Raw genomic sequence first — 14193 nt, 5'->3', positions numbered from 1 at the left:
GTCACGGATCGTACCGTCGTAGCGACAAAAGTGCCACTGTGAGACAGTACCCTTACATTATGTTGCTTTCAGATTAGATCCCAAAAAACCTGGTGACCGTTTCCCTCTGATTGCTCGCAGCATCTTCTCACCGCTGCTGCTTGCTCTAGAGCACTAGGCTTCAGTAATGCATGTATGAAATGGCTCTTGGCATTAATGAAGATGGTTTACTTTTCTCTCGCTGGCTGTTCCCTCCTCATCTGACAGTGACTTCTGTTATTCAGGTACATCTGGTTTATCGTGTAGAGCAGAGCCAGAGGCGATCTGTAGCATTGCATTCACTCTTATCTTGTAGCGCACATGGCCGTGTAATGTGCGGCCATGGACTGTTTCCTAAATGTGAAGAACGAGCCATCAGCTCACCTGTCCGGGTGCACAGCGAAATACTCAGCAACAGTCCAAGCGATAGCCGGCAGTCACGTCGTCTTAAGGCTCTGTGCACACGATGCGGAAAACGCTGCGGATCCGCAGCAGTTTCCCATGCGTTTACATTCCGCAGCATGTCGCTTCTTTCTGCGGATTCCACAGCGGTTTTACATCTGCTCCTATAGAAAACCGCAGTTGTAAAACCGCAGTGAAATCCGCAGAGAAACCGCGATAAATCTGCAGCAAACACGCAGCGTTTTTGCCCTGCAGATTTATCAAATCCGCTGCGGAAAAATCCGCAGTGGCCCATTCTATGTGTGCACATAGCCTAAGAGTTGCTTCATTGATCCAGTAGTATTGAACACAACAGCACAAAAATGATATTGATGCACTACAAGAAATGCAAAGAATGAGGCTATTCCAGTGACTGAAAGGCTTTTTTTCTGTGTCCGTATTTACTTAGTTTCATGCTGTTCTTGTGTTCACCTGAACATGGATCGATCGGGGCAGCAAATCCTCTGCAGCTCGTCTCTGCTCAGCCTTCATAAAGGACCATGTAGGCCTGAAACACGTTGCCTCGGAGCGCAGCAACTATTTTTTTTTTTCTGCCTTAATTTTTGTGATGTTGTGTTCAACCGGTTTTGTGCCTTTTTATACCACTGGATCAATAAAGCGATTGTTAATATGTGAGAGTCGGCTATCGTATGGACAGTGTTTCCTAATTCTCCACCTTATGAATTAGAGGGGCGCGTGCCATTACAATGGGAAAGTTTTTTGTCACTGCATCGTTATCCAAAAATGAAGGCATACTTACTGCAGGAATAGCCAGGACCAGAAGTGACCAGTCAGGGGGTCATTACTTCTGGTCCAGGTGGAGACCACTAGAGCTGTGGTGGATTTCAGGGGTAAGTATTTTCATTTCTTTTTTCCATTCTTTTCTTTTGTTTCCTTTATATAATTACTGTTGTCCTGTTTTTTTTTTGTTTGTTTTTTTGTTGTTTACACTTTTTTTTTCTCCCTTGGTCTCTAAAATTTTCCAAAGTAGTGGCAGACCCCTTTAAACTTAAAATTGTGCATGATTGTTCTTGTTAGGGTGGTCAACAACCTTTTTTTTTGTAAAAATGAAAGAGCACTATAAAATCTTCACCTAAAAAAACTGATTGTACCTCCGCTCTGCACCTTATGTCACTGGAGGGTAAGTTCACACAGCGCGGTTTTTATGCTAATTTTCAGCAGTTTTTTACAGTACGAGCAAAGCCTATAAGATTTCAGAAATCTCATGCACACACATTTTTTTTTTTTTTTTTTTGCCATCAGGATTTTGTGCTTTGCAGCTTTTTTTTTTTTTTTTTTTTTTTACATACAGCATGTCACTTCTTTCAGCGTTTTTGCAGTGATTTTCACCCATTGACTGGATGCTGAAAAAAACATACATCCTGCTGTCCTTGACTTTTCTGCAGCAAATGACTTCACAGTCAGCTCCGCTACATCTAGATGGCAGGCTTCATCGTTGCATGATGCATCCATGCAGCCTGTCATCCAGCAGAGCGAACCCCATTCACTTGATTGGGGGGCCTGATAATACAGTGTTTGACACGCTGTCATATGCCTGACAGCGTGGCAAACACTGCTTCTGATCGGCAGTGAAATCCTCCCCGCCGGTCAGAGAGCCGTAGCTCCCACGCTGAAGACAGCGGTAGTGCTTAGCTGTGATCGGAGGTGTACAGTTTACCTCCGCTCACTGGTGTCAGCTGACGGGACTACAGCTCCCATCATCTGACACGTGCTGCCGCTAATAACAGAGCAGGAGTGGATGATGGGACCATTCATCAGACGCTCCTGCGCTGTAAAAAAAAAAAAAGTGCGGTGTGTGTTCCCCTGTATTTTTGATGATAAACCAGGTGAAACTCACAGCTGGGGGCTGCAACCCATATCTGTCAGCTTCAACAAGGCTGGTTATCAAGAATAAAGGGGTCCCCACGCTGTGGCTTTTTTTTTTTTTTAATTATGTAAATAAAAAAAATTACGCTGCCCCCCCCCATTTTTTGACAACCAGCCTTGCTAAGGCAGACAGCTGGGGGCTGGTATCCTCAGGCTGTTAAGGGGCCATTGATATATTCCCCCCAGCCTAAAAATAGCACCCTGCAGTCACCCAGAAAAGGCGCATCTATTAGATGCTCCAATTCTGGCGCTTTGCACAGCTCTTCCCACTTGCTCTGTAGCGGTGGCAAGTGGGGCTAATATTTGTGGGGTTGATGTCACCTTTGTATTGTCAGGTGACATCAAGCCCACAGCTTAGTAATGGAGAGGTGTGATTTCACTGTGAAATCAGAGAAATGCATGAAAATAATCGCATACGGACTATCGGGCATCTGATTTTTACGGATACATTACAATTCTGTAGTATAGGAAATTGCAAATGGCTCTGTAAATAATAAAAACAACTGTGAGTAAAAAAAAAAAAAATGGATTGCACAGTGACCGCACACCAGCTGTGTGAGCAAACCCTAATAGTGAGGGAGGAACTGAGTGACATGTCTGGTGTCTGCTTATCTCTTCTGAGAACAAAGGATCCCCCCCCCCCCCCCACAAATAAAATAAAAAATAAAAAAATAAAATCTGTCATCAGGGAAGGTTTGAAGCCCCCACATGCTTTAGGTGGCCTCTGATCCTGCCTAAGGGTATGTGCACACACTATGGTTTATGCATTTTTATTACACATGGTTTTGTAGTGGTACAAATAATAATTTTACTGTACCAGCTAAATGAATTTGTGAAGTCTCCTGCACAGGCTGGTTATTTTTTCCTTGCAGATGTGAAGCACTTTGAAATTTGCAGCTTGTGAATTCTATTAGTTTTTGCAGCCTATTTAACACATCATTTATCCTGCCAAAAAGATAAGTTTTTGCATAAGAAATTTCTCCAAAGACACAATGTGTGCACATAGCCTTAGGCAGCGGGTTCATGTAATGTGTATGGCCATCATATATAATAAGGGAGTTGATGTGGTCAATCTCTATTGTGTTTTCTTTTATTCAGTTATTTTTTTTGTAGCTGTTAAAGTGGAAATGTCTTTGTTTCCTTTTGTCAGTGTAGGGGAAATTGCTATAGGTTACAGTAGTGAACATTCTGCCTTTCTAATGCGCCCTGACATGTGACTCTGCATCGCAGGTTGTGGCCACAGAAATTCTGCTCCATGAGCCCAGTGTATTTAGTTTGATAATGGAAACCAGTCCCAAGTATATAATTCAATGAAATAGTGAATGCATGTAGAGCGCTTGCTGAGAATTAGTAACGACGTGTCTGGGGCTGCGGACCCCCTATAATTGTACTCTGGGACTTCTCTGTACAAGTCCTAGATCTGTGATTGGCTTTATATCTAGAATTTGGCAAAAATGTCAATATAGTCCTGATACAAGGATGTACAATTATACAATTATAAGTGATTTACGCGGTTTAATTTCTGTGTAGCGAATGGTTCTCCAACTTCCTAATATACCGCCTATTAGATTTACCCTACATTGTCAGCACGCTGCTTCTCTCTGTGAAGAGAGACATTCTTAGGCCCAAGCAAACCATTACAGAAATAGTACATCTCCGAGCTGGGACATTGCTGGATCCTGCTGGGGATTGGCAGTGCAGTGGATGTGGTCATGCTGGGGATTATCAGTCCTGTGGAAGCTGTCCTGCTGGGGATTATCAGTCCCGTGGAAGCTGTCCTGCTGGGGATTATCAGTCCCGTGGAAGCTGTCATGCTGGGGATTATCAGTCCAGTGGAAGCGGTCATGCTGGGGATTATCAGTCCCGTGGAAGCTGTCCTGCTGGGGATTATCAGTCCCGTGGAAGCTGTCCTGCTGGGGATTATCAGTCCCGTGGAAGCGGTCCTGCTGGGGATTATCAGTCCAGTGGAAGCGGTCCTGCTGGGGATTATCAGTCCAGTGGAAGCGGTCCTGCTGGGGATTATCAGTCCAGTGGAAGCGGTCCTGCTGGGGATTATCAGTCCAGTGGAAGCGGTCCTGCTGGGGATTGGCAGTCCAGGGGAAACGATCCCGCTAGGGATTGACAGCTATCTATATGCAGTGTCATACAGGGAAGACTGTCAATCACTAGTTGGACCTCCCACTGGACTCATGCATACAGTCATCGGGGATATCAATGAAAAATACACATTTTACTGAAACTTTTCCCACAAAAATGTATAAATCAATGTGATCCATATATAAGAAGGTTGTAGAACTGTTCATAAAGTAATCTCCAAACTATATTTCCATAAAATCTTTTTCCTGGACGTCAATCTTGTTCATTGTACTTATGTGTTCATATCTTGGTTACAGGAGGCCGATATCAATTAGAAATTAAAATCCCAGAAACGTACCCATTTAATCCACCAAAGGTAAGAAGGTGCATGTTACTGTACTTACAGCTAATTACCTCTCACTTTGCTGCCTAATATGTAAATGTAGGAATATTTTAATGAGGCGTTTAATCATTTTGTACATATTCATGCAAAGTAGCGTATTTTTGGAGTATACACATCCTGGTATACATGGGCCCCATACCCCCAGGGAGAACATGGCACGGGTTTGTAAATGGTGTTTGGGCTAATAGGAGAGCGGACCCGTGCCTATACTGTGCTGGCCTGATGTGATGCAGCGGTGCCGCCGTATCCTCCGCTGAGGCATCACACAGATGTGCACACGATGATGGGGGATCGGAGACCAAGCACTGAGATCTCCATTCCTGAGGCCAGGTGCCCGGCTGTACTGATGCTGCTCCTTTCTGTCCTAGGTGCGGTTTATTACTAAAATTTGGCATCCAAATATTAGTTCAGTTACAGGAGCCATATGCCTGGATATACTGAAGGATCAATGGTAAGACATTTTATTCAGAGACTTCTAGTTGCTGCCGCCATATATTCTGACCCACAAACACACACTGTGACTGCCGGTTAGGCCACGTTCACACGTTCAGTATATGGTGAGGTTTTTACCTCAGTATTTTTATGTACAATAACAAAATGGATTGTGGCACCTTGTTAGCCAGAAAAATCCATGTGAATTATTTTCTGCACAATGATGACAAAAGTATTCTAGGAGTGATACCTTTATTGGCTAACCAGAAAATGTTTGCAGCATTCAGAGCACAGAGGCTCCTTCTTCAGGCTAATTACAAATAGATTAATAAGAAACAAGCACAACATTTGTTCAGGGAGTGGGAAGTGTGATGTCTCCTAAAGATAAGGCAAGGTAATCAGATCAGGCATTCTCTAAAGGTACCGTTACACTAAACGACTTGCCAACGATCACGACCAGCGATACGACCTGGCCGTGATCGTTGGTAAGTCGTTGTGTGGTCGCTGGGGAGCTGTCACACAGACAGCTCTCTCCAGCGACCAACGATCAGGGGAACGACTTCGGCATCGTTGAAACTGTCTTCAACGCTGCCGAAGTCCCCCTGCAGCACCCGGGTAACCAGGGTAAACATCGGGTTACTAAGTGCAGGGCCGCGCTTAGTAACCCGATATTTACCCTGGTTACCATTGTAAAAGTAAAAAAAAAACACTACATACTCACATTCTGATGTCTGTCACGTTCCCCGCCGGTGTCCACAGGGTTAAAACTGCTTTCGGCAAGAGTGCTGCTAATGCACGCGCTGCTGCCGAGAGCTTCCCTGCACTGAATGTGTCAGCGCCGGCAGTAACAGCGGTGACGTCACCGCTGTGCTCTGCTTTACGGCCGGCGCGGACAGTCAGTGCAGGGAAGCTCTCGGCAGCAGCGCGTTCATTAGCAGCGCTCTTGCCGAAAGCAGTTTTAACCCTGTGGACGCCAGCGGGGGACGTGACAGACATCATAATGTGAGTATGTACTGTGTTTTTTTTTTTTTTTTAACTTTTACAATGGTAACCAGGGTAAATATCGGGTTACTAAGCGCAGCCCTGCACTTAGTAACCCGATATATACCCTGGTTACAAGTGAACACATCGCTGGATCGGCGTCACACACGCCGATCCAGCGATGACAGCGGGTGATCAGCGACCAAAAAATGGTCCGGATCATTCCCATCGACCAACGATCTCTCAGCAGGGGCCTGATCGTTGGTTGCTGTCACACATAACGAGATCGTTAGCGGGATCGTTGCTTACGTCACCAAAAACGTGACGTTGCAACGATATCGTTGTGTGACTCAGCCTTTACACATGGAGTCATGTACATCCTCCAACGTGGTGTACGTGATACAGTGTACGAGGTGCCCTGGAGGTATCTATATTGGGGAAACCATGTGAAGACTACAAAGAAGGATGAATCTACACAGACACACAATCAGGAATGAAATGGACACGCCTGTGGGAAAACATTTCTCTGGATCTGGACACAGTATGACAGATTAAAAAGTCTGAATACTAAAAAGTCATTTTAACGATGACAGGGAAAGAAAATTTTGGGAATTCAAACTGATGAAAATGTTCAATTCTTCGACACTAGGACTCAATCGAACACCTGGATTTATGGGTCACTACAAGGGTACGATTCACACCTCCACCAGACTCAAGATAACTAAGGACATCATTCCCACTGCCTCTCCATGTGTAAAGCCCCCGTCTCACATAGCGAGATCGCTAGCGAGATCGCTGCTGAGTCACAAGTTTTGTGACGCAACAGCGACCTCAGTAGCGATCTCGCTATGTGTGACACGTACCAGCGATCAGGCCCCTGCTGTGAGATCGCTGGTCGTGTCGGAATGGCCTGGACCTTTTTTTGGTCGTTGAGGTCCCGCTGACATCGCTGAATCTGTGTGTGTGACACGGATTCAGCGATGTCTTCACTGGTAACCAGGGTAAACATCGGGTTACTAAGCGCAGGGCCGCGCTTAGTAACCCGATGTTTACCCTGGTTACCATCGTAAATGTAAAAAAACAAACAGTACATACTCACATTCCGGTGTCCGTCAGGTCCCCCGCCGTCCGCTTCCCGCACTGACTGACTGCCGGCCGGAAAGTGAAAGTACAGCACAGCGGTGACGTCACCGCTCTGCTGTTAGGGCCGGCGCTCAGTCAGTGCAGGAAGCGGACGCCGGGGGTCGCGAAGGTATGTAGTGTTTGTTATTTTACATTTTACACTGGTAACCAGGGTAAACATCGGGTTACTAAGCGCGGCCCTGCGCTTAGCAACCCAATGTTTACCCTGGTTACCCTGGTTACCCGGGGACCTCGGCATCGTTGGTCGCTGGAGAGCGGTCTGTGTGACAGCTCTCCAGCGACCAAACAGCGACTAAACAGCGACGCTGCAGCGATCGGCATCGTTGTCTGTATCGCTGCAGCGTCGCTAAGTGTGACGAGGCCTTAAGAGAATGCCTGATTTGATTACCTTGGCTTATCTTTAGGAGGCATCACACTTTCCAACTCCCTGAACAAATGTCCTACTGTAGTATTCCTTAAATGTTGTGCTTTTTTCTTATTAAAGGGAACCTGTCACCTCCAAAATGGGAGTCGAGCTAAGCCCACTGGCATCAGGGGCTTATCTACAGCATTCTGTAATGCTGTAGATAAGCCCCCAATGTATCCTAAGGGTATGTGCACACGTCCGGATTTCTTGCAGAAATTTCCTGAAGAAAACCGGAAATTTTCTGCAAGAAATCCGCATTTTTTTTTTTTTGCGTTTTTTTTTGCAGCATTCTGCAAGCGTAATTAGCTTGCAGAATGCTAATGTTTTCCAAGCGATCTGTAGCATTGCTTGGAAAACAGACTGACAAGTTGGTCACACTTGTCAAACATAGTGTTTGACAAGTGTGACCAACTTTTTACTATAGATGCTGCTTAGGCAGCATCTATAGTAGAAGATAGAATGTTTAAAAATAATAAAAAAAATAAAAAAATGCTTATACTCACCTGCAGACAGCCGATCTCCTCAGCGGCGTCCGTTCCTATAGATGCTGTGTGTGTGCAGGACCTTCCATGACGTCACGGTCACGTGAGCGGTCACATGACCGGTCTCGCGACCAATCACAGGACCGCGACGTCATCGCAGGTCCTTCACCGCACACCAGCTATAGGAACCGAAGCGGCAGCATGCAGCGGAGAGGCGGGAAGACATCGAAGGTGAGTATATCACTATTTTTTATTTTAATTCTTTTTTTTTTACCAATTATATGGTGCCCAGTCCGTGGAGGAGAGTCTCCTCTCCTCCACCCTGGGTACCAACCGCACATAATCTGCTTACTTCCCGCATGATGTGCACAGCCCCGTGCGGGAAGTAAGCAGATCAATGCACTCCTAGGTGTGCGGAATCCCCGCAATTCTGCATTTTTAATGAACATGTTGCTTTTTTTTCCGCGATGCGATTTTTTTCGCTGAAAAAAATGCAACATTGGCACAAGAAATGCGGAATGCACTGTAAATAATAGGAGGCACATGTTGGCGTTTTTTTCGCGTTTTTATAGCGAAAAAACGCAAAAAAAACACGAAAAATACTGAACGTGTGCACATGGCCTAAAAGAGGAGAAAAAGAGGTTGGATTACTCACCCAGGAGCGGTCCCGGTCCGGTTCTGGTCCGATGGGCGTCGCGGTCTGGGGCCTCCCATCTTCTTGTGATGACGTCCTCTTGTCATCACGCTGCGGCTCTAGCGCAGGCTTACTGATTTGCCATGTTGAGGGCAGAGCAAAGTCCTGCAGTGCGCAGGCGCTGGGCCTCTCTGACCTTTCTCGGCGCCTGCACACTGCAGTACTTTGCTCTGCCCTCAAAAGGGCAAATCAGTACACCTGCGCCGGAGCCACAGCGTGAAGACCAGAAGAGGATGTCAACGTAAGAAGATGGGAGGCCCCAGACCACAAGCGGACCAGTACGGCCCCTGGGTGAGTATAATCTAACCTCTTTTTCCCATCTTTCAGGACACACTGGGGCTTATCTACAGCATTCCAGAATGCTGCAGATAAGCCCCTGATGCTGGTGGGCTTAGCTCAACTTCCATTTTGGGGTGACAGGTTCCTGTTAATCTATTTGTAATCTTGCCTGAAGAAGGAGCCACTGTGCTCTGAAAGTTGCAAACTTTTTATTTTTCTGGTTAGCCAATAAAGGTGATACCTAGAATACTTTTGTCATCATTGGGCAGAAATGTATTTACCTCAGTATTTGTAAGGCAAAACCAGGAGTGGAACAATCAGAGGAAAAGTATAATAGAAACACGTCACCACTTCTGTATTTATCACCCACTCCTGGTTTTGGCTTATAAATACTGAGGTAAAATACTGACCAAATACTGTGTGTGTGAACATGGCCTTATAGTCTCCTTACACTGTTTGATGATTGGGGAGAAGACATATAAACCTGGCTAGAGTGCAGATGGTAAAACATTCTTGTGTCACTAATCACAGTGTGCGGCTCTAGGATTAATGATTTCATGTGAATAGGGGTGTGCTGCCCACAATATGGAAAGTGAGGGGGAAGAGGCGCTCATGGGAACAAAACTGGCAGCATCAGAGGCTTCTAGGCTGATCTAGGTTTTAGTGCAGAATGTGGTCTGGTTCTTGCGGCTGTATCGCAGCTCTCCAGGCCTAACATTATTGCTGTCGTCCTCCTCCACAGGGCAGCAGCCATGACATTAAGAACAGTGTTGTTATCATTGCAAGCCTTGCTGGCTGCAGCAGAACCAGATGATCCACAGGACGCGGTGGTGGCTAATCAGGTGAGACTGACACGGATCTCCTACTCCATAGTGGCTGTGACAAGTCCCAGCAGGTCATGTGGTTAGAGGGAAATGGCCGTTCTGCTCACAAACCCTTTTACCAATGTAGTGCTCAGTTCAAATAAATAGGCAAACCAGGCCGAGTCCGCCAGGATCTCGGCTTCTGGAAGAGATGGAGTCTTGTAGTGAAGACCCTCGTCTCATTTGGACAAAACTTCTAATGCTAACTTCCCACAAAGAGTGTTTTCTGCATACTTATGGCGCACAAGCAGACAAATCCAACTCTGTCTTATATCCTCTTTTTTTTTTTTTTTTTTTTTTAACGCTGTGCAAATTGTCCTATGAGGTTTTTTTTTGAGGTTTTTTTTTTTCTTTATCTGCAACATGTCAATGTCTCTTGCAGTAAATGTTTTATTTACAGATTTTCTCCAATTACGTGTATTAGTGAAAATCTGCAGATATAAAACACACATGCGAAATAAGTGCATTTTCTTCACAGCATGTAATCCGAATATGACTTATCGAAGCAAAGTACTAGTATGTATGCAAAATGAAGCACAATAAAAGCATCTGAAAAAAAGTACTAAAAAAATCAATGGAAAAAAAAAAAGCATATGTCCTTATCTAGATAATTGATGCAGAAATGCTGCATCATAAAAAATGCACCAAAGTCTCCTGGTGGTAACGAAGCCTAACAGGATGACAATGTGACATTCTGTGCAACAAATAGAAGCTTCTTGCTGATCTGTAACGTTTCCTCTCTGCCTCCATACGTTTTATTTTTGTCCTTTTTTTCTCTCTTCTAGTACAAGCAGAATCCAGAAATGTTTAAACAGACGGCTCGGCTGTGGGCACATGTATACGCAGGCGCACCGGTCACTAGTCCAGAATACACAAGAAAAATAGAGAATCTTTGTGCTATGGGCTTTGATAGAGTAAGTATCGTGTGTGGTGGAGCTCGCCTGTGACCACGGGGCCACGTGTCCTCTAACACTGCACATAGTGGATCGCTGCACGTGGGCTGCCAGATTATCCAGCCTTTTCTGTGCAAATTGTGAAATAAAGGAGTAGTCTTATCAGATACCCAGAGTTGTGGGCTTCTCCAGAGACCCACCCTGCCGGCACAGTGACTGTTCACACCAAGTACAGGTGCATCATGTAACTACACCTTCCCACCTGCTCGTTTTACCTCCATCTCCAACCTTTCCCCTATCTCTGGCTTTCTTCCCCTCGATCTCCCCCATTCTCTAAAAGGTTGGGCCCGCCATGATGCACCGAGCATGGTTTGAAAAGTCGTTCTGTGCTGACCGTCCCTTTTAAGGGCTAGCATTGATGTCAGTGGGCAGGTACAATAAACATGCCAATGCACAGGGACCATATAAATAATGTTTTAAAGACACAATAATGCGGGTCTTTGACATCACAATACATGTATTGGCATCAAATACACAACCTTATAAGCCCTAAGTCCTGCAATCGGATGAATCCGCTGGGGGCCAGATCAGAGCCCGACGCTTGTCGCCACTGGAGAGGCTTCCTCAGGGGCCTTGGCTTATTGCTATTTAGTTTTCACAGGTTTGGCCTCTCATTATACTTTTTGTATTTATTCATATATACGTTTTTTGTTTATTTAGGTGGTCTCACCTGTGCTTGGAGTTCATGGGCACTACAGCTGGTGGGGTCTAGCCACTGACACGCTGACTCATCCAATTGTAGGACTATACTACTATATGTACTATGAATATACAGTGTGTGCATAAATAGTATATACATTCATATATATATATATATATATACACATACTATTGCAGGTTGTATATTTGATGCCAATACGTGTATTGTGATTTCATAGACCCGCATTATTGCATCTAATAATCTATCTCGGAGTGGTGCCCTCCCTGTTGTTTTCCTTTGGGCAAGTACAATCCCTGCTTTTTCCCCTCTCTGGTAATAACTGATGGTCGTGAAACCCTCCGATATCAGCTTCTCGCCAAGAGACCTTTCACATCAGAAGGGATTGCCCCTTTTCTAGAAATCCCGGTGGCAGCACCCGCGTGGTGGCAGCAGCTTTTTCTAAGCAATGATCGGTCCATCTGCTTCATGTCTAATGCACAGAATCTAATGTTTACTGTTTCCTCTGTAGAAATGGCCTCGCTCAGGTCCGGCTAGCACTGATGCTCGGAGTACTGTCCATGGCCTGAGATAATCTTCTTTTCTCCCCTCTTCCAGAATGCAGTAATAGCTGCCTTGTCATCAAAAGCATGGGAGGAAGAAACGGCAACAGAAGCTCTGCTGAGTAACTGAGCAATCACCGCTCCAGGCTCGCCCCTTCCCAACAGCTCGACATATCTTATTTTTAAGATTCTGCATAAGAGGAAAGCTAAACACTCTGCGTGATGACGCTATTTAGGCCACACTGAAGACTGATGGGGGGGAACTGTTCTGTAAATAAAGCTAATTAAACATGTAAATTAAATGACAACCAAACAAAGGGGAGGGGGTATGAGTATCATTTTTCTTTCTTAAGTATTGTAAAAAAAAAAAAAAAAAAAAGTTTTGGAGCTGAATCAGTGGAAAAAAAAATGCATTTGTGTTTTACCCTGTGACAGTGGCACAGTGCCCCATTTTTCTTTTTGCCCTGATCTCTGCACCACAGCTGCCGGGTCAGCAGATTCATACTTTGGGCTACTAGGTCCTCATTTTGCCAGTCACTGTCTGCCGTACCGCTCGTACCAGCCATCCTTTGTGTCTGTGGACTTGCATGCACGACATCAGGTTACATTGATTTGTTCAACCTTTTCATTTGTAATATATTTGGTACTTGGTTTTCTTCTCTTGAGGGACTTGAGACATAGGAAAGAAAAAAAAAAAAAAAGGTTTTCATGAAACCAGACATAAAAATGTGATCTGCTAAGTGTCGACAGCTAGTACCAGAGAATGATGCTTACGTCCACACCGCACTCCATAATGGTGGGTTTCTACTACTTTTTGGAAAGCTGAAAGAAAAATAAATGGAAGGAGCCAACTACTGAGGAAGCAAAAGAACTCGTCTTGTGGTTACAAAGAAGGATCTAGTCTCACAAAACAAGTGGTTCAAACTGGTGTAAGGAGCTCAGCAGTTTGTGTTTTCTTGTTGCTACCATGCATCTAACAAAAGAAAATTGGCAAATAAACTTTGGTTCTTAAATTTTATCATTTTGTGACTGCAGCTATGCCGATTTCTGGGGTTAGTTTAAGGCTGTGATTTCCACTCGCTCAAACTCGACAGCTCCATAGGGATTTATGAGGTAGTTGAGTTGGGCCTTAGGGTGTGTTCCCACGGTCAGTAAACGCTGCGGGTTGGATGCTGTATACATCTGCAGGGTCCAACCCACAGCGTCCAGATGTTAGTGTAGTGGAGGGGATTTCAAGAAATCCCATGTCCACTATGCATCCAGGGACCCCTCCTGACTTCCCTGCGGAGACGGACATGCGATGCGTCTTTCCAGACCGCAGCATGTCTATTTATCTTGTGGAGACTCATGCTGTAAATATCACCCGTAAAATGTAATGGATGCGGTGATTCCACACGGTTCAATGTACACGTGGCATCACCGGTGTTCAAAAGCTGTCAGCACTTTGGACGGAGCGGAACTGTGCTGCGTCAAAAGCGCTGCCTGATACTGGTAACGTAGCCTAGAGCTGCTGTCACTGCTTATAATTGGTACAATAACAGTGGACTCAGGCCAAGCAGTATGCCTAATCGGACAAAGTATGGAGAGACTTGGGTCCGCATTGGCAAAGTGGGAACAAAATGGTAATTTAAAAAAAAAAAAATGGTTGTGCAGGTAATTTTTTTTTTTTTTTTATTTCATTATCCAGTGTGGCCTCGATACTGGTTGCAATTTAGAGTATTACAGGAAAACCTGTGCTGTTGGCTTTAAGAAAAAAAAAGTGAAGGTAAAGTTCTAGAGCTGCTTGGTCTTTATAATTACTCTGCCTCTTGCTTATTATCATGAATTACTGCAGTGATCTCTAGTATCTATGAAAACCCTGACTGTTCACAGACCAATAGTTCTAAAATCCCTCTTATGTCGTCTGTATGTAGTCACTGTTCGGTCTTGTATCTT

General features: G+C 44.9%; 1 protein-coding gene across 1 annotated transcript in view; it reads left to right on the top strand.

Annotated features, from left to right (window-relative positions):
- UBE2K (ubiquitin conjugating enzyme E2 K) overlaps window positions 1-13315 on the top strand; it is a 56982-nt gene extending 43667 nt beyond the window's left edge. The window contains exons 3-7 of the mRNA XM_077279886.1: window positions 4740-4798; window positions 5194-5276; window positions 9985-10084; window positions 10891-11019; window positions 12314-13315. Coding sequence (XP_077136001.1) covers window positions 4740-4798; window positions 5194-5276; window positions 9985-10084; window positions 10891-11019; window positions 12314-12388 — 446 coding nt within the window. The 3' untranslated portion in view covers window positions 12389-13315. The remainder of the gene's footprint in view (window positions 1-4739; window positions 4799-5193; window positions 5277-9984; window positions 10085-10890; window positions 11020-12313) is intronic.
- Window positions 13316-14193: the final 878 nt, after the last annotated feature.

Source organism: Ranitomeya variabilis, chromosome 1, assembly GCF_051348905.1.
Source record: "Ranitomeya variabilis isolate aRanVar5 chromosome 1, aRanVar5.hap1, whole genome shotgun sequence".
NCBI classification, from domain to species: domain Eukaryota; kingdom Metazoa; phylum Chordata; class Amphibia; order Anura; family Dendrobatidae; genus Ranitomeya; species Ranitomeya variabilis.
This window is presented reverse-complemented; position numbering and strand designations above follow the sequence as displayed.